Genomic DNA, 25823 nt, shown 5'->3' with positions numbered 1-25823 from the left:
GCGAGCGGCGCTGAGTGGCAGTGTGGTGAGTAAAGACCGGAGTTAGGATTGGGGCGGGACTGGGCTAGGCCTCGCTGTGTGGGCCGGGGCCCCACTTGATGTCTCACGCCTGTTGGGGTAGGGCTGAGGCAGTGTTAGGCCTGCTCACTTCCTACTCCTTGGTGAACCCCTGGTATACTCTCGCATTGGGGCTGGGCCTGTTGCGGCGGCGGCTGTGTGGGATAGAGGGAGGCCATCTGGTCCGCTCCCCAGCATTGCACTGCGGAGTGGCGGTTCTGGCTGTGCTGGGGTTCACCAGGTCTCTCCCTCCCATCCGGCGGCTAGCGCAGAGCCCCTCCCTTCCTGCCCTACCTTTATAGGACTCCTGCCCCCTGCTCCCCCTCTCCAACTTGAGTCCTGCCTCACACACTCAAGAACACGAGGCGTGATGCACCACCTCCAACAACCTGGACAGCGCGCGCAGAGGGATCAAGGCATAAACTGCGTCGCTGGGGACTGAAGACAACTCAGACCCTGATATACTGGCATTCTTTGGGGTCACTACTGGATTGATTCACGGCCACAACTCACTGCCTGCTGCCCTGTGTGGGACAAGCTCTAGGTACCTTCCGCTGACTTGCCAGCTCCTCCTGTGGAGTTGTTATTTCGGCTGTATTGCGGCCCATCAGCTCTCTATCTCCAGACCAGGGATTGATGGGGGCCCCCCACCCTGTCCTGTTGCTATAGGGGTCCTGCCTCTGGCTCCCCCCCCTCTGAGTTGCACAGTTCTCTTTTAGACTTGAAATCACGAGAGGGGGCGCAAAATAGCTTTGCCTCCAATAGCCTGGGCACTAGGGGTAATTGGGTCACGGACTCACCTGCAAGGCTGACGAGTGCAAACTGCGCTGACTTCGATAGCCTGGCGGAGACTGGGAGCTCAGCCGGATCGACTCACAGTCACAATACAAGGCACGCTACCATGGGTAAGACTGACCCTAAACAACCGAAAATCCCCTTTGAAAGTAAACGTCAAACACGTACAACAGAGGTGAATACTGAACCAGATATTGCCCAAGGCACCAAAGAAATGGTGGAACAACCAGAGGAAGATATGCGATCCATCCTGCTGGATGTGCGCTCCAGCCTCAAAACAATAGACAACAAAATCGATGCACTCACCTCAAGCCTAGATACTGTTTAAAAGCGGATTGACACACATCAAACTCGCCTGGACGTCCTGGAAAATAGACTGTCAGACACTCAAGACTCTCAGGCCAAATCCAGAATGCAAATACTAAGGACAGAGAAAGTCTTTGCTGTAATTAAAGCTAAGAATGAAGATTTAGAGGCGCGTTCTAGACGCAACAACCTCAGAATTCTTGGCCTTCCAGAATCTACTGCAATACCAAAAATAGAACCATTCATTGAAAATCTGCTGCGAGAAGTGTTTGACCAGGTGCTCTCACAAGTCATGATTGTGGAGCGTGCTCATGATCCCTTGGCCCCCAGCCATCGCCGGGTGCACCGTCACGTCCAATCGTTGCACGTCTCTTGAACTATGGGAACAGGGACGTAGTCCTCAGAGAAGCCAGAGCTCAAAGCCCCATAACACATCAGGGAAACCAACTATCTTTCTTCCCTGACTACACTCCTGCTGTACAGGCTGCACGCAGAGAATTCGTGCCAGCGAAATGCATTCTACAGACCGCCTCCATCCCGTATGCCATGCTGTATCCGGCGAAGCTGAAAATCACACATGATGGTCAAGCACATTTTTTTACAAATGCTAAGTCGGCTTTAAAATACACAAAATATATTTGCCCGTGGAAAGCGCCTTCTCCCTAGTCGCAACACTCCGTCCCTGAATTGAGCCTGAGTGATAATGACTGACTGATGTCAATTCCTCTACTTTTTGACACACACCAGTTCTGAACAGCTTCTGATTGATTGTACTGTTACGGTTATTCAATAGTTGCAATTTTGGCTTTGCTCATGTTATAGTATTGTACTAGCCCTAATACTGGCTAAAGCGACAAACACTGCTAGATTCATGGTTCAATTAGTTCCTTAGCTTCTTATTTGGCAGATTCCGTCTCTCATGCCAAAGCCTGGCCACCCGGCCCTATGGAAGGTTAACAGCCGACATCCCAGGCCCCCACAGGGAGATCTCCCATGTTTCTATGTTCTCATTTGGTTATTGGGGCACTTCAAGGGGGGGTGGGTGGTTTCCAGTCACGACCTAATTGGGAGGTTGTTGTGCGAGGGGGGTGGGAAAGAGAATATAAAGCATTCTTAGACACAAGATCACTGACCGCACTGCACTTGAATGGGTTGAATAGCACTTTCGATTCTGACATTGAAGGGATACCTTCACTTTTATGTAAAACACTGATGGCAAAAAGGACTTCTCCTCACTCAATTATTGACGCAACACAGTATATCCTTCCTAAGCCTGAATCGCGTCACTCAATTGTTTTTGCTTAACCATGACTGAAACTAGATTCCTTACATGGAATGTGAGAGGGCTCAATGATTTTCAAAAGGCAAGGGTGATACATACATATTTCTGTAGGCACCATATCGACATATGCTTCCTCCAAGAGATGTATGCTTCCTCCAAGAGACTCACTTGAAGCATGCTACTGACCCCAAACTGAAACATGGGTATTGGGGGGAAATACATTCGGCTTCATACTCCATTTACGCCAGGGAGGTATCGATATTTATTAGAAGAGGGTTCAGCTGGTCTACTCTGCACACGCAAATTGAGCCCTGAAGGGCGCAATGTCATTCTAATGGGCTCCCTCATTGCGACACAGGTCACATTGGTGGCCATCTACGGTACGAATGTGGATGACCCACAATTTTTCCTCACTGTATGGGCCAAGATTATGGCTATAGGAGGAGATACAGTTATTTGGGGTGGTGAGTTTAATGCCATTCTGAATAATGACTGGGACAGGGTAGGTACCCCTTGCAATCCACATCTAAAGACAACACAACAGCTACATAACATCATACTTGAACACGGGCTCATTGAAATCTGGCGCAGCAGGCACCCGAACGTGAGGGAGGGCATCTGCATCACTTCCTATCACAGTTTCTGGTCCAGACTGGACTATTGGCTTGTAACATGCGATGTTGTGGCCTGGACCGCTGCCGTGCAACAGCTATCCCGCACACTCTCTGACCACGCCCCTGTTGTGCTCCAGTGGAGGATTCCACACACATCCCCTCGCGCGTTCAGCTGACGACTTCCCCCACACGCCGTTTTAGATGAAGCATTTAAAGAGGAAATCAGAATTGACATCACACAATTTTTTTTCTACTAATGAGGGATCGGTGGACTCTCCGTCTATACTATGGGAGGCCTTCAAGGTGGTAATCAGAAGGGCTTGTATCTCTAAGCAATCAGGGGTACTTTGATCTATTCGCTCTACTCTCATGAAGCTGGAGGATACCAAATCTCTTGAGCCAATGTACTTCAACTCTAGCGAACCCAGGCATTTAACTTCTATACGGAGCAAAATCTCAGAATTTGAAACTGAGGCTGAAAGGGAGACCAGGTTCATCGGGAAAAATGCTAGAGCACCGGGCTATGGGGAGGGTAACAGGCCAGGTAAGACCCTGGTCAATGCGCTTAACCAACACACAGCCCCAAACTTTATATCCGAACTCATCGATGAAAACTCCTCCCCTATTAGAGGACAAGTGGCCACTCGTGAATACCTGACTACATTCTTTTCTTCCTTATACACTGCTACGCAACGGGCAGCCAATCCCAACTTAGGCGAATACCTAGACTCAATCGAGCTGCTCTGGCTCAGTGCGAACCACACAGAATATTTAGATGAACCTTTTACAGTTGAAGATATCACATAGGTGATTAGAGGCTTACCAAGCAGAAAGGCACCAAGGTTGGATGGGCTGACTACACTATTTTTTAAGACATATGTGGAAGAACTTGCGTCCCACCTTCTGGATGTCTATCAAGAATCACTGGAAATTGGGGTGCTGCCGCTGACCATGCGAGAGGCAGTAATTATTTCCCTATTGAAATCAGATAAAGCGATGAATCTCTGTGACTCCTGATCGCCAACAGACTACAGCCGCTCTTGCCACTTATCGCAAGGCCTGGTCAATCTGGTTTTAATCCAGGCAGGTCAACAGCCCACAACCTGCGTACATTCTTTTCCACAATCCCCTAAATTGACCACCAAATTCCGGCCATCGCAGCTAACCTGCTTGCCTTCAGAAAAGACTTAAAAACCTGGCTGTTCACTGGATAATCTGCCCCCTCTTTAGGCCCCTGCTCTTTTTACTGTTATGTTTTCCAGCTCTTTCTTTGGTCTGGAGCACAAAAGCGCCGGGACACTCCTTTGGAGTAGCCGTTGCGCTATAAAAGTCCCATTTAACATAACATAACATAACATAACATTTCTGGATGCAACTAAAGCATTTGATTCTCTGTAGTGGCCCTTCTTGTTTACTATCTTGCCTAGACTGGGCTTCAGCCCCAATTTTGTCAAATTAATTAGCTTGCTATGTACCAAACCCACAGCCCGACTCAAAGCGAATGGTTTAATTTTGGAACCCTTTCCCATCACCCGAAGAACAAGGCAGGGCTGCCCCCTGTCACCGCTATTTTTCGCGGTAGCAATGGAGCCACTAGCTGCTAGAATTCGCCAGCACTACTCTGCCAAAGGTCTAGTTTTTACAGATAGGAACCTTATTATCTCAATGTATGCTGACGACATTACACTATACGTTCGGAAACCAGACGAAAATGTAAACCCTGTACTAAGAGAAGTCCTCAGTTATGGCAGTATGTCTGGCATAAAAATCAATTGGTCGAAATCCTCCATCCTGCCTCTCACAGATGCCCCACTAGATACCACATTGGAATTTCCACTTACATGGGCGGATGATGCCATGAAATACCTTGGCGTGTGGCTAAGCAAAGACCTAAAACAAATTTGGCACTTGAATTTTGGTAAGCTTCTAGACTGGCTTGAGGGCAAGTCTAAATTCTGGGCCACTTTACCTCTGACACTTGCGGGTAGAATTGCCATACTTAAAATGATCATCCTCCCTAAATTATTATATCTTTTGTTAATATACCAATACCCTTAACTCAGGCCTTTTTTAAATCTCTTCGGTCCATCACGATTGCTATGGCCTGGGCTGGTGGCCCACCCAGGGAGAGCTGGGAATTGCTGACTCGCCCCACTATCGAAGGGAGGACTAGGTGCGCCAGACCTCGAACTTTATGCGTTAAGCCCGCAAGCACAGTTCCTTCACTTTTGGGTACATCCCATCCCGTTTCAGCCCCATGTGGCCACTGAGAGGGACGTAGCTGACCCCACCCCACTGCACGCGGCTGTATATAAACCCTATCGTAGAAATGACAATGAAATAAACACAGTCGAAACCCTACGTTGGGCTTGGGATTGCCTGAGGAAGTGGACGGGTTCCCCACTGCTATACGCACCCTCACCACCGCTTGCGTTCCACTCACACTTCCCCTTCCTACATGACAAGGGTGCCATAGATTGCGCCCGTAAAATGGGCATATCTATGCTAGGCGACCTTTACCCACAAGGCACATTCTTGGAACCGCCAATAGGTCAGGACAACACACAGACGCCCATTCTGGAATTACTCCTATATTATCAATTCAGGGCCACCTGTAAAACAATGCACCCTACTTTTCCAACATCCCCAGCTATTATGAAACCATTAGAACATTTACTGATCACACTATCCTCTCGTAAACTGATCACCAGGCTCTATACCCTCACACAAACAAATACCCCATGGGCCACCCCAAAAGCTCTCGAGCAGTGGAGGAATGAGCTAGTGGACCTGCCCACGGATGAACAATGGGCATTTTGCTGCTCCCAACTAAGATATGTATCCTCAAATTACAAACTGAGACTTATACATTTTAAATTTCTACATCGATATTATCGTACACCCTTACAGTTATATAAATTGAAGCTGCGACCGGATTTGCGTTGCTGGAAGTGCAAACGTAAAGCTGCCACCTTCCTACACATCGCATGGGAGTGCCCAGTTATCTTCAAATTCTGGGGGGAGGTATATGACACCATACAAGCCATCACTGGACTGGCGCTGGTACGTTCCCCATTAGTTGCGTTGCTTGGCTACTTGGAGGAGATCCCGCCTGAGTCACGCCGCCTCAAAGCTATGCTGCTACTTCTTGCAAAGCATAGACTGGCATACATTGCGGAGCCCCTAGGTACTCTCGAGTCCCTGAGTTGATCCGAGACATAGCCTATTGTCAAGAGCAGCTGACAACATTTTGGAACCTCATGCCGATGGCATCTCGCCCGAAAGATATTTGGGAACCCTTCACAACTTGGCTCAGGGAAAGCGATGTACACTCCTCTGTTGACACTAGACCATTGATGGTTGATGACTTGCAGGAAACACCCCAATGATTGTCTTAACACCTAGCACCTTATGCACGCCACCCTTCCAATTGAGATAATGACACCCCTTGTAGGCGCATTGTGTTGGTGGGCTGTCGATACCTCTCTCCTTGACTCAGGCGCCATAGCACTCCTCGGCCCGCTCTGCTTACATATGTCGCTATCAAACCTCAACACTCACTACACTGATGATTACTCTAATGTACATGCCATCAAAGTCTATCCCTGCAATATACATCTGTGTACTGTGATTGAACTGTGTGGCTTACTGTTGCTGGCTCCCCCGTGTTAGATGTCAGAGTTGCAATTTACTGTGCAATGCGTGTCTTTGTATCGCTTATTATATATCTGTCTGAATAAACAAAAATAAAAATAAAAAATAAATAAAAAGGATAACAGATTGTTTTCTCTAGTATGTCCTTGTAAAAAGAGAGGCAACCTTTGCTCAAAAGTCTACAGCTGTGTTCAGTCTAGTAGTTGATGTTTTCACTAGAAATGTTATCAGAGACAGGAATTGTTTTGTATAAATCTAATCGTGAGAATAATGAGTAACACAGAAAAGGAACCGTGACGCCATCATGAGAAATTTATCTAATGAGATAAATGTGTAACATCTCTCTGTGGCAAGTTGTACCCTTACCAATGTATCTCTTTATAATCAAACATACCTATGCAAGATGCATCAATCAGGAACAATCCCAGAAAGTGTAGCATACATTTCACAATTATATACCCTTTTCAGATGTGTGTTGGACTTTCTCTTCCTGCTTAGTGGACGTTAATATCATTCTAGAACACAAGCGACATCTACCTTCAATGATTCATGAAGACAAATACTCGATTACCACACTCCACGACTGAGGAACATGTTATAGGGCATAAACGTTCTCTCCTTGCCCAACCAATACATGCCTAGAAATCTATTTTCCCACCAGGGCTGGGCTGGCCATAGGGGGAACAGGGACCCCCCTCTGCCCGCAGTAGGTTGAAGACCAGGTGACCGATTTTGGACAGAGGAAAGTCAGCTATCCAAACAGACCCGACAAAACAAACACATTTCTTTTGTCAGCAAGTATATCATTTGTCTCTGCGTACACTCACTCAATATAATATGGGGCTGGCATGAACATATCTTCGAGGGCTGCTTTTGGCTTCAAGTCCTCCACTGATTTCCACATCTTTGGCATTTCCTTCAAACATGCCTAGATACTGCCTTATCAGAGTTGCCAACTTTAAAATAATCTATCCTCCAACAGTGGTGTATGAACATAGCAAAAAAAATCAAAAGCAACACCATCTCACATCTTAAAATATTATTAAGATGGCAGTTGTATGTCTAGTAAAAGCTAAAAATAACACAGACTTGCTTTTCTGTACACCTGTCATCAAACATAGGAAACATCCTCTTATTGCCACAGCTTGCCTCCCAAGGGGCTCCAAAAGGTGGTGGTTGCAAGTTGATAGTAACTTAATCAAACACACATAATCATTAAAAATATACAGTAATGGGAATATAATGATTCAAGCAAAGCATTACAATCTCTCTGCATTTGAGAAACCGACATCAGAATGTCCCCAATAAGGCATCAACAAAACTGCATAAGAGGATGGAGCTGAGTCATAAACTTCCAGCGCTTCCCCCTGGAGTGCTTCCCTCGTAGGACTCACCCATCTCTATCAAGCCTCATTCCAGCAATACAATATCAGTTGTACTCAAGAAATCACCCACACTGATTATTATGGATTACCCATACACGGATCCCAACATGGAATCCTTCTCAGGCACTACTCTAAGTCGGAACCATACATTGATTAACTATGATCCAACCGTCTTTACTGCCCACGGCAAATCCTTCTTAGGTTCCGTCCTCAATAAAAGACCAGTGGTCAAAACTGCCCACTCCATTCACTATCGAATCATAAACTATACCTTCCACTTGTGGCCACTACCAAGGCTTGGTTTTATGACAGCACCAGATATCACAAACATCCCCGTTGCTAACCATAACATTATTACCAAAAATAGAGATGTGAATAGAGGTAAAATCAGCTGTCATATTCACCAACTTGATGGCTTGGAAGATACTGCGAGGCCTATCATTTGACTCATTTTAGTACTTAATAATTGAGTGTCTCTAGGCTGACCACCACATTTGTATATTCTTTAATATACCACTGACCTAAAACAGACCTTCTCGGTCCTGCTCACCGTACATTAACTGTCTCAAAACATGCTCTCATTCTGGGTGATCTAAATGTCTGATTTGATGACCAGGCAAATTTTAATAGCAATAGCCAAGTCAGAGGTCATCGATGATATGGGTTTAACCCAGATGGTTAATAATAAATCCGGTCAAGGAGTATGCAGCCTCAATTGAGTATTATCTCTGACACCTGAACTCCTCCTAAATAGTTGTCAATATCTCTACTGGTCAGAGCTTATTCTATGCAAATGTTGTATTGAAGGAGGGCTTCATAAAAAATCTTTATTTAGGCATGGCCTACCTATCATGGAGAAACATGAGAAATGGGCATCTTCAATCAAACCTTACAACCTTCCATGTGTTGCTACTATCACAATCCTCATGTGACGATACACTTATGAACCATTAATTGAAAACCACAACATCTAATACCAAAAATGACAACAAATGATTCTCACTTCAGAGGAAAGGCTACAGGATGGCACTCAAAGGGTGCTGAAACCTCTGGCTGTTCAAACTGCATGTCACCTATATTCTTGGAGATATTGATATACCTGAGCAAAAAATATATACTACCAGCCCATATTGTTGAAAATGAAATCTCCACAAAGAAATTTAAAGAAATGTTCTAAAGAAATGGGGTTCTCAAGCCCTTGCTTACTAACATCCAATCTGAGGGTTTCTATACGTTTCTAAGAGTCCAATAGCAGATTAAGTGATTTGAAATCAGGTTTTAGACTTCATCCAGGAACTGAGGCAGTGACTCTAAACATTCTCTTGATCAAAGCAACAGCTATAATTCTTCTAGCCCTCTGTCACATTTGATACTTTTAACAACAATGTACTGCTTAACCAATTGTTGACTTTGTCTTTTGGTACTAGCATTTGTTTGCTCCCTTTCTGTGAGACCACATTCACTTAGTTAAACAGGGCTAATTTTTTCTACAAATCCCTAAACATATGGGGTTCTGCTATCTCCTCGCTCTACAACTGCTATATAGCATCAGTCACTAGCATCGTGGACGCTTGGATGATTGGTAACCATTTGTAGCACGGATGACACTCAGATCTATGTCAAATTAGAACACAATACTGACAACTCTCTTAGTGTATCATATTGTTTATTATGGAAGCACCATTCAATGCTTCAATTTTGGTCCTGCCTACATGGTGATTAACCTGGAATTTTGCTCATGGGCCTTGCAAATGCATACACTCTACCCTTCAGTGTGCAGAATATCTGGGTACTTCACAACCTCCTGTGAAAAAGGTTTGTAAATTTGGGGTTATTTTTGATAATGATCTACTCTTCAATCTCCAAGTAATTGTGCTCTCCAAATTACCTTTCTAGAACCTACAGCTGCAAAAATCTCTCTAGTATTAGCAATGGTAATGTTTAATTTGGATTATTGTAATGATGTCTTTACAGACCTTGCAAAGAAAACATTATCAAAACTCCAAAGAGTCCAGACCTGTGCTGTTTTTCTCTGGCTTGGCCTGAGAAGCCACAATCATACCACACTGGCACTGAGATTCCACCATTCATTCCTAATAAACATCTTATTTGGTCGAGACCAATTACCTTGCCAAAAAGTCACTAGTCATGATACCTTGGTAAACTGTTCTATCCAGACTTCCAGACGCTTTCAATCATGAAACCTGATCATACTCATCATAGAGGCTACGCAGTTTTTTTCAGACCTAGATCTCCTCGGTGTATATCGCTTTAAAAAAAGACTTAATGATGGCTTCCTCATACTCAGAAGGAGCTTGGAAATGTTGTTCTTCATCAAGGCCTATACTTAAATTCCCCTCTTCATTGTCAATTGCGATCTCTCTGCCCTCTGATTTAAATCGATGGCCTTACTGGTCAGGTACATGAAACTGGTACTACGGTAAAGTTATTTGGACATTTATTCTTTAAACCAATACAATTCAACTCAATTTTTTTAAAATCACCTACATCAAATTATCCATTTATCTTGTTATAAAATTAATTCATGACTGTCCATATTTCTCACAGAACATAAAAAACACCCTAGACTCACAGTTACAGCTAAAAAACAAATACTACCTAAAATATCATTACAAAAACTATGCACATTAAAATGTCCACTTATTAAGGTATAAAATTAATTCATGCCAGTCCATTTTTCTCACTGAAGAGCCATAGACTCTCAGTTACATCTAAAAATGGAATACTTGCTAAAACATAAATTGCAAGAAGATGCAACAGTGCACCATATTTTGATAGATAATGATTTTAAGAATTTCCAACGCCTAGTTAAAAGAAGAGGGCAATTAGTGCATGAATGTAGAAAGCTGGGTTTCTGTTGACATAACCACCCCCCTTTTTGTCAGACTACTGATGCACTGTGACTTGATGTGCCCTTGGTCCCTGCCAATCAGGATCCCAGGGCTTGTGTTCTTTCCCAAAATTGTACCCTGTACCCCTAATTGGCACCTCTTTGGCCACATGACAGTCCCTTGTAAAAGGTACCATGGGCGCCAAGGGCAATGTGGTCAGGGAAGGCCTCTAAGGGCTGCAGCACTTATTGTGCCACCCTTAGAGGCCCTGTACCTTTACACACACACACTGCCATTGCAGGTTGTGTGTGTTGGTGTGCAGAACAAAGTGAAGAGTTGACATGGAACACATCCCTGTGTGCCATGCCTACAACCCAATGGCCTGGCATAGGCTAGCCACCCCTCTAGCTCGGTGTACTATACCAGTGGTGAGGGTACAGTTGCATGAGCCCTGTACCCCTACAGTGTCTAGGGCAATACTTAGACATTGTAAGTGCAGTAATGTCATTAAGAGTATATGGTGCTGGTAGTTTGTCATTACGAACTCCACAGCACCATAATGGCTTTACTGAAAACTGGGAAGTTTGGTAACAAACTTCTCAGCAAATTAAACCTACACTGAGGCCAGTGTAGGATTTATTGAAAAATGCCCTCAGAGGGCATCTTAGAGATGCCCCCTGAAAATCGATCAGCCTTAGGTGGGTTCCCTGACTGGTACACACCAGCCTGCCACCATAAGAAATGTTTCTGGAACCCTTGTGTGGATCCTTTGCTCCCTGAGTCCAGAAACAAAGCCTTCCCGAGGTGGAGGTGATCACACCTCCCCCAGAACAGGAAGAGCCATGTGTATATATGGGGCTACAAGAAGGCTCGCCGATCAATCTCTCTGCTTAAATTACCTCTTAGCCAAGGTGGTCTTAACTTCCCCGATTTCAGATTGTATTATTTCTCAGCTTTTCTCAGTCGCCTCCGCAGCTTGTTTATTCGTAGTAGGCAACTGTATTATTGCTACCAATTTTCGTTGGGAGAGGATTCTAACATGTTTTTAGCTAAAGTGATTGATCCAAACTATTTCAAGCGGGTAAAATTCAAGACCATTAGAGATACCGTTAAAATATGGCAACTCATTTTGGCAAAATGTAATACGACCCTTTTCCATCCTCAATTACCTTTATGGGCTAACCCTGGTCTTCCAGGGATATTCCACGATGGGACATTTTTAGTGTGGAAAGTGGCTGGAATAGAGACACTTGGTGATTTATACGGTAATGATGGCCTACTGGCTTTTGAGACACTAAGAACACTATATAAACTATCTGAAACTTCACGTTTTAAATATATTCAAATACATGACTACTTAATACGCAAAATGAAGTTACTAAATATAACAGACTCAGATATTTGGAAATGTTTCTATTCTAGCAAGGTCAGATCACTCATCAGTTTTGGATATAGTGTCTTAAGCTCCTTTAAACTAGACGACTGTGGGAAAATAGCGGAAAAATGGAGCTCGCGATTGGGCCTAAGTATTACTGCTAATCAGATCTCCTCTTCGCTCTGTAATATAAATCGCTCTGTTCACTCTTCTAGTCTGAGATTACAGCAATATAAAACTATTTGCCAGCTATATTATACTCCAGAAAGAATTTCAAAATGGTCCAACAATGGCTCTAATACCGAGCGGACAAGATGTCCTAAATGTGACCTTTTAGCTGCAAATCTGGAACATATGCTATTTATGTGCCCTAGACTTGCGGAATTTTGGTCCAAAATTAGCCAAGGTATGGCCCAGATTCTGTCACAACCAATAACACTCAACATAACTAATGTACTACTCGGAATTCCGATCTTAAGCAATTCATTAGCAGTCCCACAAGTAGCTCTGAGTAACATTTTGATTGGATGTGCTAGACTGATTATTGCACGGTCATGGATCACAAGAAATCCACCGCATGAGATGGAGTGGTGGTCTCTCGTCAAAGAAATTTATATCATGGAACTCTCTCTAGCTAAGATTAGAGGTGCTAAATCTCTTCAAAAGATAGATAGAATCTGGGGGTCCTCATTCATTTGAAGGAGCTGTAGAGGCGAGCGACGAGGGAAGGATTGAAGCTTATTACTTCCTTAGAACTTTTCCCTTTTGGGTTTTTTTTTTTTTTTGTTTTTTTTTTTGTTTACTATGACTAACGCATATTAGACCTGCTTCATCATAAGCAATATTTTTCTGATCTCTAACTCTGACTTTTGTACCTCTGCTCTGCCCGATTTATCTGATACTTTAATTTGTGAATTGTTTTGTAATGTTGTATACTCTGCCAAGCGGACCGCTTGCCCCGATTTCAATAAAAAAGTTTAAAAAAAAAAAAAAAAAAAAAGGATTTATTGAAAAATGCCCTCAGAGGGCATCTTAGAGATGCCCCCTGAAAATCGATCAGCCTTAGGTGGGTTCCCTGACTGGTACACACCAGCCTGCCACCATAAGAAATGTTTCTGGAACCCTTGTGTGGATCCTTTGCTCCCTGAGTCCAGAAACAAAGCCTTCCCGAGGTGGAGGTGATCACACCTCCCCCAGAACAGGAAGAGCCATGTGCGGCAGGGGAGCTTCAAAGGCCTTGCTGCCTTTGTAAAATCACACCAGCCTCTCCTTCTATCAGGAGCAGGCCCACCTCTTCCCTGCCTTTTCAGCTGAAAGACAGATGGGAAAAATTAGCGCAGCACAGAAGGTGTGCCCACCTCTGCCAACCCCACCCCTCAGGTGGGGGAGGCGAGGTGAACCCACTCTTCAGTGCCCGCCATCTTGCAGATAGCAGGCACTCTCCAATCAGGTTTAGGGATTGTGCCCACTCCCCCACATGGGGTGAACACACCAAGGGTGTAGTCACCCTAAGGTCAGTAGCCTATTGGCTACTAACTTTGAGACCCCTAAAACGCCCTCTAAATATTTAGGGGGCTGCCCTGAACCAAGAAGACAGATTCCCGCAACTTACAAAGAAGAAGAACAAAAGAAGGCGCCCAGCAGAGGAGACTGCAGAGAACAACTGACTTGGCCCCTGCCCTACCGGCCCGTCTGCAGTATCCAGAGATCCTGCACCAAAAGTCGCCCTGTCCTGCCGCCAGCGACCTCCAGAACCCTTGGGAGGACTGACTACCTTCAAGAAAGACCAGATCTCCTGTAAACAGCAGCTCTGTTCAAAAGAATCAGCCAAGTAAGACTTTGAACCTGCTGAAGACAAAGAAACCAGATGCCTGGAATCACCACTTCACCCGACACCTACCGGCCGAATCCGGGTGGCCCACTGATTCCAGCGAGGTCCCACGGTGCTCCACATTCTGAGTCCACTGTAGGTTGACCCCTCCAGAACTCCCTGACCTCGCCTGCAGCCTCTGTACGGAGGCCCCCCCAACCACCAGTGGCCCTGTAAGGTGAAATCCGACCTCCAAAGACACCTCTGCATCCAACCACCCTGTGCCCTGGAGAAAAGAACCCGAGGTGCACCTATGTTCCTGAGCCCTCCAACTTACCTGCCCAGCTGTTGGTTCCTCTCGGAAGTCTTCCTGGACTGAACCTGCAGCCAAAATCCCAAACCGGCAACTCCCATTGAAAACAACAGGGCACCCAGTGCCAAAACAGCAACCTGCACCCAGCCGCATCTGTGCCGCTGCGGGTGCACCTTGTGTGCTAACTCGGATTCCCCTTTGCCCTGATCCTAACACCAGGAGCTTTGCTCCACAACCCTGTGGCCTGCTCGTGAGCAGCCACCAACCGGAGGCCCCCTAGCCCCCATTGGATAACATTAGGCCTCAGCACTCTGCACTTGGCTGCCCTAATGCAGCTGAGGGTGTTCTGAGAGTGCATTCTCGACCCTGGGGGAACCCTGGTTCTAACCCCAGAATACAAACTCCCACAAATAAGTACTTACCTACAAACCATTAACTTCATTTCCTTCCATAGGATTGTATTGACTTGCATTCAATTGTAAATCCATGCATAAGAGTTTGCAAAGCATTATTTCACTTAACTGCACCAGGCTTGGCTTGGTTCTAGCAGTAAAATAACTAAATATTATTTTTGATACAAAAAAAATGGTCTGAGTTCAGTCTTTGAGTGTGTGACATCATTTCATGCTTGAGTGTGTACAACAAATGCCTAACACTACCCTCTGAAAAAGCCTTACTACTCGCCCACACTACCACAAATAGACAGTAAGGCGCTATCTACTTTTACCTCTGTCTACCTTTGCGGTTCCACTGGACTCTGGGCACACTATACCTCATTTTGGTATAGTATATGGTGCTGCCATCTGTGGTTGGGTTGGCGATTATTGAGAGGGCAATTTGATTCTTTAGCAATGCGTCCATAGAAAAGATATAGAGTGTGTGTGTGTCACTGGGTGTGTTGTGGGGTTGGAGTGTTTTTTTTTGTTTGTTTTTTTTTTAAACCGTTTATTACAAAATTAAAAAAATATACAAAGATGGGCCTACAACCTTCAGGCCGGCCGCTAGCAAACAGAAGGAGCATATGGTACAAACAATAGCGCGCATGCTGCGGCAAAGGGAAATGCACAGGAGTTAGCAGCGTTGATAGCCACACCATCCGGACCCCACATAACGGTTTCTTTTTGATATAAATAACAACAGAAAACAAATCCACAAGGCAACCCACAATCGGAAACAGCAACATGTGCTCCCCTAGAAGGGGGACCCTACCAATCCATAGGAGTATCAAGGGGGGGAAAAGGGCAGGACAGGGACTAGGTGGACTCAGTGCCCGGTACCGGGGCGATAAACCGGCTAAGGGGACGGGGCCGGAGACGGATCGGGCAATAACGGCGGGGTACAGATTCCCCCGCGGTAGGCGTTCCAGGGGCCTCATACTTTCACCCATGTCCCAGGCTTACCTCTCGCAACATACACCACCTTTTCCCGAAACATGCACCAGTCCATGTTGTCCTTCCAGGCCGAGACGGTCGGCGACCTCTGGGAACCCCACAGTTGGGCAATGTCGCGTTTGGCCACCATATATCCCAGAGTCACCCACCACGTCTGTGGCGCCGAGTAGTCGGTTGGTTCCCACACATTCAGAAGGCATCTCCTCGCTTCATGGAGTGTTGAATAGTGAACAGGATGTCAAACTTGTGAGGCTAAGCTAAGTAGATGGTTGTCTGTCAATATATTTTGGGCATGTCAGGTATGGGTGAACTCACAATTGTTGCTTTTGCAGCGTATAGGGTATGCCATGTTGGAAAAGGCCTGTTTGTGAAAGTTAGACTCTGAAAGGCTTCTTTCGTGTTTTTGTATGTAGAATCACTGGGAAAGTTTAAATATTAGAGGAATTGAGTGTTGCCATAAATAGTCAAGGAGGCAGCAAGTACTGACAACTTGGACTTTTGGAGTCTGTGAGGCCTGTAGATTAGGAAAAATGTGATGAAGTTTATGGGGGCACAGAGGAATGCAGGATACAAGATCAAACAACTTTTATATAGCTCTGCTTAGCACCAAGCAGAGGTAGGGAGACTTGTGGATGATAACTACCCAACTCAATAATTGTGGAGGTGTTCACAATTTTGTAATGAGTAACCATATAGTACCAATTAATCGAAAAGGCTAATGTGAGAGTGAAGCAGGTTTTAGAGATGAAGAGAATATTCAGGTTCTGAGTGGTGGTGAATTGGGAAGAGTCTGATTCATGGAGTACTGTGAGCAAAAGTTAAAAAAAATGAGGGACAGTGATGTAATGTATTTGGGGGATGTGGGATGGGCCGACGATGACGAAGTACAGAGAAAGCATATGTATTTTGTGAGGGAACCTTGTAGGTGTGTGGAGAGTGTCTCGTGCTTAGGATGGGACTTGGGTTGGATATGGGTGTTCTGTGAGACACACACTTTTCCACTTACACTTTATGATGCCTGCTACTTTTACTCACCTTCTTTCAGATGCTATACACCCTTTGATGGATGCAGGAAGCCACTTCGGCCTCAACAAGCAAATCTCTCTGTTTTTAAGTAGTCGCTATGACAGGCTCAGTCACTTCAGTCTCCTTTAGTTGGGTAAAGAGATTCAGACAGGGCAAGCCCATGCAAGCAAACGGTAAACAGCCTTTTCCACGTAACCGGTACAATGCATGCAATTACATCGCATGCCGTTGCAACGCAAAAGGTGTGCAGCAGTGGGACGAAGGTGTTGGATTTAACTCCAACACCTCCCTACTGTTGCACACACTGGAGTTGGAATAGAAAATTAATCTATTCCAACTTCCAGCGCTCCCCCGACAGAAAGTTGGGGTAAAGTTTTGCGTTGCAATTGCATGCGATGTCATGGCATGCGTTGTAACGTCACATATTCATGCAAACAGTAGATATATCAAATCAGGTGCTTTTTCAGTTTGGACCGTTTTCTACTAACACTGAATTGTTATAGACTATATATGGCGGATTAATTGAAGCCATTTGTTAAGAAAGTAATGGCCATAAGAATAATGTAGGTGTAACTAATGGTAGCAATTCTTCCCCTACGCTCTTCTTTGCAAATCTGGTGGACTGTGTTGCAATGTCTCCTATAAAACTATTATAATGAGTGTTCTTTTTAAAAGTAAAATGTCTTTAGTTTTTGCTAGTTTTTGTTGCGTGTTATCAATCATTGCTTATTCATCTCCTCACTTTTTCAATACATGGTATTTAATAAAACTTACAATCATTCTTTCTTGGAGTAAAAAAAAAAGACTAGCACCTCCTGTGATGTAGTCAGGGGGTCAATTGGTATGTGATGTTACTTATGCTACTCTTATGATTTGGGAGGAAAAGTCATCAATGCGTTTAACACAAAAACACAACAGAGGATACATTCATTTGTTGCCTATACTTTGATTCACAACAATAGCCTTATGTTCAAAGAAATCAAATTGCCATTTGGTAACCAACATTAAATGAAATGCAGCTCACCAAGGCAGCTGTACAGGGAATTGTTGAAAAATATTTTATTCTTCCACAGGCACCTCAACAACATCAGCAAAATCTGTAGTTCACTGTATCACTTTCTATATATGTAACCAAAATGGTGCTTCAACTCTGTATATGTGTCAAACTGAAATAAGAATGTTTTATTTCTAAATATGACCTTGAATGGGTTATATTCATAAGAGATGTGTAACTATGAAAATTATATTTTTTCCCCTCTTGTCAGAATCTTAATAGTAAATTAGATCACAGTTGCTGTGAAAAGTACGGACATCAAAATTGCACACTACATAAATAAAGACTAAAAAAGGAAGATTAGAAAAACAATTATCATAAATAGGTATTGTGTTTAAGCATTTCAACATTAACAGTTCCCAAAATCCCATATTTAGTGTCAGTGCTTGATGGTGGCATTAAGCACCTGTCAATATCTTTGTAGGTATGTATTTTTGTATGGTCTTTACTTTTGAGGTTTACATGTTTGGCCTTTTTGCATAACCAATATTTTTTGTACTGTATATTTTAACCTGCTACTCAAGTATGGGGAGAGGATGTGGCCTTACAGCTAGAGCGGGGGAAACAACCTTTACAATGCAGTCATTACATCGCACTACCTTTCAATGCAGTCATTACAATGCAACATCCTTTACATCGCATGCCATTGCAACGCATGTCACTACAACGCATACCATTACAACACATAACATTACAACGCATAGTTTTTACCCTTACACTATCCAACACTTACCCTACTGTTGCACTCACTGGAGTGGGAATAGTCATTTTTACCCCTACACTATCCAACACTTACCCTACTGTTGCACTCACTGGAGTGGGAATAGTAATTTTTACCCCTACACTATCCAACACTTACCCTACTGTTGCACTCACTGGAGTAGGAATAGTAATTTTTAGCTCTACACTATCCAACACTTACCTTAAATGCAATGTAATGGTATGCGTTGTAATGGTATAATGCGATGTAATGGAATGTGTTGTAAATGTAGTTTCTAAAAATGCGTTGTGATGGCATGCGATGTAAAATCATGCGATGTTGTGATGTAAAAACTGCATTGTAAAGGCAAGCGTTGTAAATATTTGCATTGTAACGTCATACATTCCAGAGCGGTCGACCTTGAAGCTGGGCACTGTGTTCGAGACTCGGCAACATCGCTCAACATCCTTTGATTCTGGGCAAATCACTTAATCTCGCAGTGTCTAACAAAAATGAATGTGTTCTGCTGTAACAAAACTTGTGCTCATGTGAAGCGCTCTGATACCCGATTTCTCGGGTCTTGTTCGCGCTATATAAAACTCTGGAAAAAAAAGTATTCCATTCAGTGTTCAAAAACTATGTGAACTTGAACATGGGATTGAAAAGCTTTGCATTATGATGCAGTGGATCCTTAGAAGTACAGGTGATCATTTTGCCTTATGCTTGCACTTAAAGTAAAGAAAGGCATGCAATATCTCAACATTTATCGCTAAATGCATCTTATATAATGTTAGTTGTGAATATCAAAGCAACATACTTACCAATCATTGAAAATAACTCTGACATAGGTTCAGATTTTTCTTTGTCCCTTTTAATTTCTCTTCCTATGATTGGGCGAGACTGGATCCAAGCAATCGCCAGTCCAAAATAAGCTCCAAATATAAATAAGTACATCATCGTCACATGACTTTCGATCTAAAAAGTAATGCAATAGTGAGATTTTTTTACAATATGCGTTATTAATATCCCATTACATTCTTTAAGAGAAATTGGAAGCGCATGCTATAAATGTAAGACAATATTAAGGGCCTTATTTAAAATTAGGCAGATGTGCGAAATTAGCTAAAAAGTGGCGGATAGCCCTTCAGCAAAATTTTGAGTGTAGATAACTTCTATGACCTCTTACTAAGGCGGACAGTACAAACTGCTTTTTGGAGAATGTCTGCAACTGTCAAACTCTGAATAAGGCCAAATTTCCGCAAGACAATATCAGTAAAGCTCTATTATGATCAGCCTCAACTATCTACATCGTAGAAACACCAGATGTAAATCCATCAACTACAACTCTGACTCGTGAAGGCATCTCAGACCTAAATAAGGGACTTTCGTTTGTTTCTATTGGTTCTTCTGATCGTGTTGATGTCAACATTCATTTATTTAAATTTGATCTAAAATAAAAACCGCTTTTCTTGTATTAGTGTTACTAATACCTAAATCTGTATTAGTAGGACAATCATTGGCCATTCATCTCTAAAAGATATACAGGATGACCGCAGATTAATAGGTCCTGTTAAACTGTACTGATTCAACAGAATTTTATAATGCTTCTGTTCCTATTAAGAGGTTATGTGAAGAATAAGACATCACCGCTAGTTACTCACTGACACATATGTTTGAATAATTCAGGCATTGTCCAATTTTTATCACTAATTTATAAATGAAAGGATAGCAAAAAAGCTAACAACCTGATTATGACTTCTTCTGTTCATCGGACCGCCGAACCAGTGGTGGTGGTGGTGGTGCTGTCATGGACCAGCGCACCATTGCCCTCACCGCTGTATACAAGTACGGCGGTCAGACCGTTTTGGGACCGTTCCCTGGCAGTGGCGTGTCGGTCTGCGGCACCAACAAGCATATTCTGATTTTCCCCACTGACAGCCTTTTCGTGGCAGTGAGCCCCCAATGAAAAGTTTGGTGGTGGGGAAACAAAGGGGGCCCTGAAGGGCCCCCTGTTGCCCTAGTATACTGGGATGCATGCAGGGGGGACATGGTGTGCCCCTCTATGTGCATGCCTAGCTCCTGCACGGCATGGACTAAATAGTTCATACCATGCAGGAACTTCCTTTGGTGTTCTTATTGTGGTGCCTTTTTCAAAGGCACCGCCGTGGGATTGCCAAAAGGCCACCCGCCATACCAGGAGAAAACTCCTAATCTGATGGACGGCTGGCAGTTGACTTTGACGGAGCAGGCAGTGGCATGCTGCCCCACTCCCGCACCGCCAAAATTGTAGTTAGCCCCTATACCTTCTCATTGCAATCAGTGTCCGTTATTATCAGTTCTTTTAAGAAAACAGTTTTTCTCAAACTACCTGCCTAAAATATACATATAATATGAAAAAATACATAACATGCGCCATGTTTAATATGATCCTATATTGTTATCTTGCGGTTCTGTCGAAATTTCCAAACCACTATGCCTTAAGCCACATAGTTAAGGACGTCACCAGAACCCCTAGATAGCAATCTAATACTTTATTGCATGGGTGTGTGTGTGTGTGTGTGTGTGTTTATTACAGAGGTCATGGTAACTCTTCTGTAGTTTTGATTAGGCCTAACATTGTATAGAAAAGCCATTTTTAGTTTTGCTTCTACCGTTGTTGCTATTTGACAAGTATGCAAGTCTGCACAAAACTTTCCCCAAATACCGAACTAACAGAATTATACCAAATTTTGTACGAAAACAGAACTTTACTTGAGGAAGTGCCTTTTCTTGGTGCAATGTAAATCCATTAAGCAGCTTTCAAGAAATTAACCTTAGAAAACTGTGCATTGGAAGGTCGCAAATTGAGCTGACCTGTCAACCAAACTAAGAAGGATAGATGCATCTTGACAGGTGAAAATTAGTTTTTAAATGTTCCTATAACGGTAGAACCATTTGACGAATTATCACGGACTTTGGCAGATGTTTAGCATATTTAGCTTACTCATGGTATTTTTAAATTTGGATGATTCAACTTAATTTCCTTGTAACTGTGGGATCAGTTGATAATTTGGCAGACAGGATATTTGGTCTTGTGTGGGTAGGATGTTTGTGGAGATCCATTAAGGAAGGACAACATTAAATGGGGGAGAAAGATTTCAAATGATAATAACTTTGGTGCTCTTTAATGAATCTTTAAGCTGTTAGCAAACTGAGCCCACTACAGGAATTTCATGTTTCACGCAGATCCATGAAGAGGGCAAAATGAAATCGTGTCCATAATCAAAGGTTTGCTGACAGCACAAGAACATCTTTACAGATCTTCACATCACTTGGCAGGCTACCACCATGTTTACCTCATTATTGATATTTGAGTTTCATGCAAATCTGTTAAGCTAGAATATTTCATGGGATAGTCAAAAAGGATGGTTTCCCATTTTAACTCCCATAGCAAGCTTTGCTCTCCCCTACAGATAAAACCTCTGAATGGATTTACACCAAACTTGGAAGGAAACTAGAACTTCACCCGGGGAAGCGCTTTTGCTTGGTGTGGTGTGAATTAATTCAGCATTTTTTGAGAAATTAGCATTACAAAAATGTTTTGCGGGCTGACAGTCTTAATGCTTATAGGGAGTTAGAGTTATTTTAAACAATTGCTTGGTTACTTAAAACCCTTGCAATAAATATACAGGATATATATTTACATAGTGAGTTAAAATCATTAACAAAATCTTCTGATTCAGGTTTTCAAATATAACAGATTAAAAAAGGAAATCTGGTAGTTTCAACTTAAAAAAAAGAAAATTGAAAATGCTGCTACATGGAAACATTTAAATTCATATATATGCCAATAGATGAGAATTCGCCCCTAACGGCCTACTAATTAATGTTGTAATTTGATAGTAACTTATATATACAAAAATAAAACCTGAAATTCAAGGTGAGGCAAAATTTGAATCTAAACTCTATAGGATCAAAATATTTCTAATGGTAGGAGGCAAGCGTAGGTCGTGATTTAGACAAAAGGAACATCCAAGGAAAGTATTCTAGTTCATTGGTTGTCCTTAGGGTGATTCAATTAGAGTCAATGGTTCAACCCCTAATAATATTATCAGAACTCTGTTTTGCTTCTAAATGTTTAGTATAACAGTTAAATTGCTTCTTATGTCAAAAGCACTAGATGATTTTCGTGTTCTTTAAGTCTTTGGTCCAATTTTAGTAGGAATTTGACAAAACGGCAATTTAGTTGAGTGTCCCCTGGATCGAAGCAGGCTAAAATAGCCTGTCTTCTTGTTCGTATTCGTATTACAGGAGCAAACCAAATGCAAAAGATCCTCCCTGCAGCTCCCACAAAGGCGACAAGTGACGGGTAGGTTAACACGTTGCCAGGGAGCCATGTGTTCTTTGGCTGGTAGTAACCCTAGCCGGTATCTTAAGAACTGCTGCTTAATAAAAACTGGATAACCGGTGGCAAAGTAATCTTGTGGTAAGATGGACTTATAATTGTTTAGTGTCATCCACCCATGTGCCCTTTGAGCTAGTGTAGCTTTATCTTCTGTAGCTCATTGAATTTTAAGAGACTTATTTACTAAACGTTTAAAGGCCTGTTGGTCAATTGACATTTCCCAAAGCTGGACGAGACCTGTATGTTCGAGAGACTCTTGCAGATACTCTCTGCCTGCTGATGTATGACGATGCTGTAACTCATCCCACAGCATATGATTCAATGTAATCAATTCAGCTTTCCAAATTTTGTTCCAGCATGTTATATATGAGCAGCGCCTGGCTAGTGATTGCTTAACTAGTCCGAATGCTAGCCTTATCTGAGCCGGGGAGCATTAACTTGGCAAGGAGAATATAACCCTTTAAGCTTGGGAGACTACATTGTCCAACGTGGTTGCATCCTGCCCTCTTAAAGCCTCACTTCCATATGAAATTATTGGAAGGAATTTTGCTCTTACAACTTCCAGTAGTGGGGTCAGAACCAGTCCAGCTACATTTTTCTTCAGATTTTTAAAAGCTGCAGCTAAAACCAGGCCTTTTTTTTATTGCCTCCTTCTGCGCAAGAAAGTTCCCTTTATTGTCGATAATTACTCTGAGATATTTGTACTCGGCGGTGTTTTTCAACTGCTCTTTACCCATGAACCAAGCCTGTGTTTGTATTTTCTTAACATTATAACACATGGTTTTTGTTTTCCTGTAATTAATCTGCAGGCCGTTGGTTTGCGAGTAAGTGGACATTGTATCAAGAAGTCGTTGGAGCCCCATCCGAGTGTGACTCACCAATACTACATCATATAGAAAGGATGATATTGGATTCGCCCCTAGTTTCGGGGCATGAGGGTTGCATAATTGCAACATTTCCATCAGGTCCGCCAAGAAAAGGTTAAATAAAGTTGGTGCCAAAACACAGTCTTGTTTTAGGCCTCGGGTAGTTTGAATTTTCCAGGAGAGATGTGTTCCAGCTCCTATTTTAACTTGGACCCATGTATCACTATGAAGCATTATCAACGTGTGCAAGAGATTCTGTGATATACCCCAATTTGCTCATTTCCGTCATAATTTGCCCCGGTCTACACAATCAAAGGCTGATTTAAAGTCAATATAACAGAAATATAAAGGAGATTTTGGTGAGCGGGCCGCATCCATGAGTAAAGAATTTGCCAAGATATTCGTGATCATGCTGGTCGATTTTATAAACCCAGTCTGATTGTACGGAATTATGTTGTTGTTAGAATACTATGATGTCAACTCCTCCAGGACAGTTCCGGCGAAGTACTTGGCCTCAACATCCATCAATGTTATAAGCCGATAATTTCCCGGGAGTGATCTATACCCCCTTTGAACATGGGAGATATAATCGACCCCTTCCAGGACTCAGGAATAATTTGTATGCTCCTAACCTCAGTAAATACTGGTGCCAGAATTTCAGCCCAAAGGTCTGGCTTGTGTTTGAAGACTGCAGGAGATACGCAATTTGGGCCCAGGGCCCATCTTTCCGTCCTTTCATCATCTGTTTTTTGATAATTTCAGTATTTGACTCCGACAAGCCCTTGTACTGCATGTTTGATGGAAGATTCGTCGGTAAATATTCTTCTGATGGGTCGTTAAAGTAGGTTCTTAAATATTGGACCCACGTAGCCTCTGTGATATGAGAATTAATTCCTCTGTTGTCTGGATTGAGGAGTTGATTTACTGTGGACCAGAATCTAATGCCATTTTTACATTTTGTATCGAAAAGCAATTTGGCCCATAGTTCGTTGCCTTTGTCTCTTTGGATTCTCCATTTTAGTTTTGATTTATTCTTTATTTGACTTCAGTGCTACAAAGGCAGTTAAGTCACCCGGCTTACTCCTAAGCATTCTCAATGCTTTGTTAATTCTAGATTTATATTTCTGAAATCTGATTTCATGGTTTGCAGTAGCGGCTTCTTTGTATATTTTGTTGTTACCTTTGGGTTTTATTGGTTTAGAATGCTTTTCATGAAGTATACATATGAGTCGTTCCCACGTGTTTACTGCTGTACTTTTGTTGGTTGAGATTTCCTGGAGTGTATCCATTACAGTTTCGTGCAATTGGTCAAGCCCAACCGTTGAGCTCTTAATACGTCTACAATTAATTAGATATGTTTTGTCTGTTATCTACCTTATGTGCGTTGAACGAGTAATATATGGTGAAAATATAACTTGTTGTGGGAGATGGTCACTACCAGTTCTGTCCTTTATTTGAAATGAGCGAATATGTTGAAATATACTCAGGGAGACAAATGTATAGTCCAAACACGAACTTGTATTGCTAGAATGATATGTAGCCTTAGGCGGGTTATCTGTTTGAAACCTTCCATTTAAGGCCCTAAGAGATAGATGTTCAAGATCCTCCAGAAGTTGGTGACCCATTTTTGACCATTTCCCCAGTGTGTTGCTGCCCTGATCCAGTATTTCCCAAAACGCAGATTGGGAGATTAATAGATCGTTCGCCAAAGACCCCATTAAGTATAGGTTGAAATCCCGGGTCGTACTCTCCGTCTCCAGGAATCTCGTTAGTTCATGCACTAACTTTTTACTACCGTCAACTTTGTTTTTAGGGTGGATGTAAGTGTTGATCAAAATAACTTCTGTCGCGACATTTTGGATGTCTATAGTACATTTGGTCACGTTCATTCCCGTGTCCTTTTTGTCTAAAGTTGTTCCAAGGACTCCACTAGCTATAATGATAAAAGTGGCCAGTCCA

At 42.9% G+C, this 25823-nt stretch overlaps 1 protein-coding gene across 1 annotated transcript in view; it reads right to left on the bottom strand.

Annotated features, from left to right (window-relative positions):
- The window catches only part of LOC146857316 (RH-like protein IC), a 382142-nt gene that overhangs the window by 132657 nt on the left and 223662 nt on the right, over positions 1–25823 (bottom strand). The window contains exon 4 of the mRNA XM_085647814.1: positions 19436–19589. Coding sequence (XP_085503940.1) covers positions 19436–19589 — 154 coding nt within the window. The remainder of the gene's footprint in view (positions 1–19435; positions 19590–25823) is intronic.

The sequence above is a fragment of the Triturus cristatus genome, chromosome 3_2 (genome assembly GCF_964204655.1).
Source record: "Triturus cristatus chromosome 3_2, aTriCri1.1, whole genome shotgun sequence".
NCBI classification, from domain to species: Eukaryota; Metazoa; Chordata; class Amphibia; order Caudata; family Salamandridae; genus Triturus; species Triturus cristatus.
Note: the sequence above shows the minus strand (reverse complement) of the source record. Positions and strands in the feature narration are given on the sequence as shown.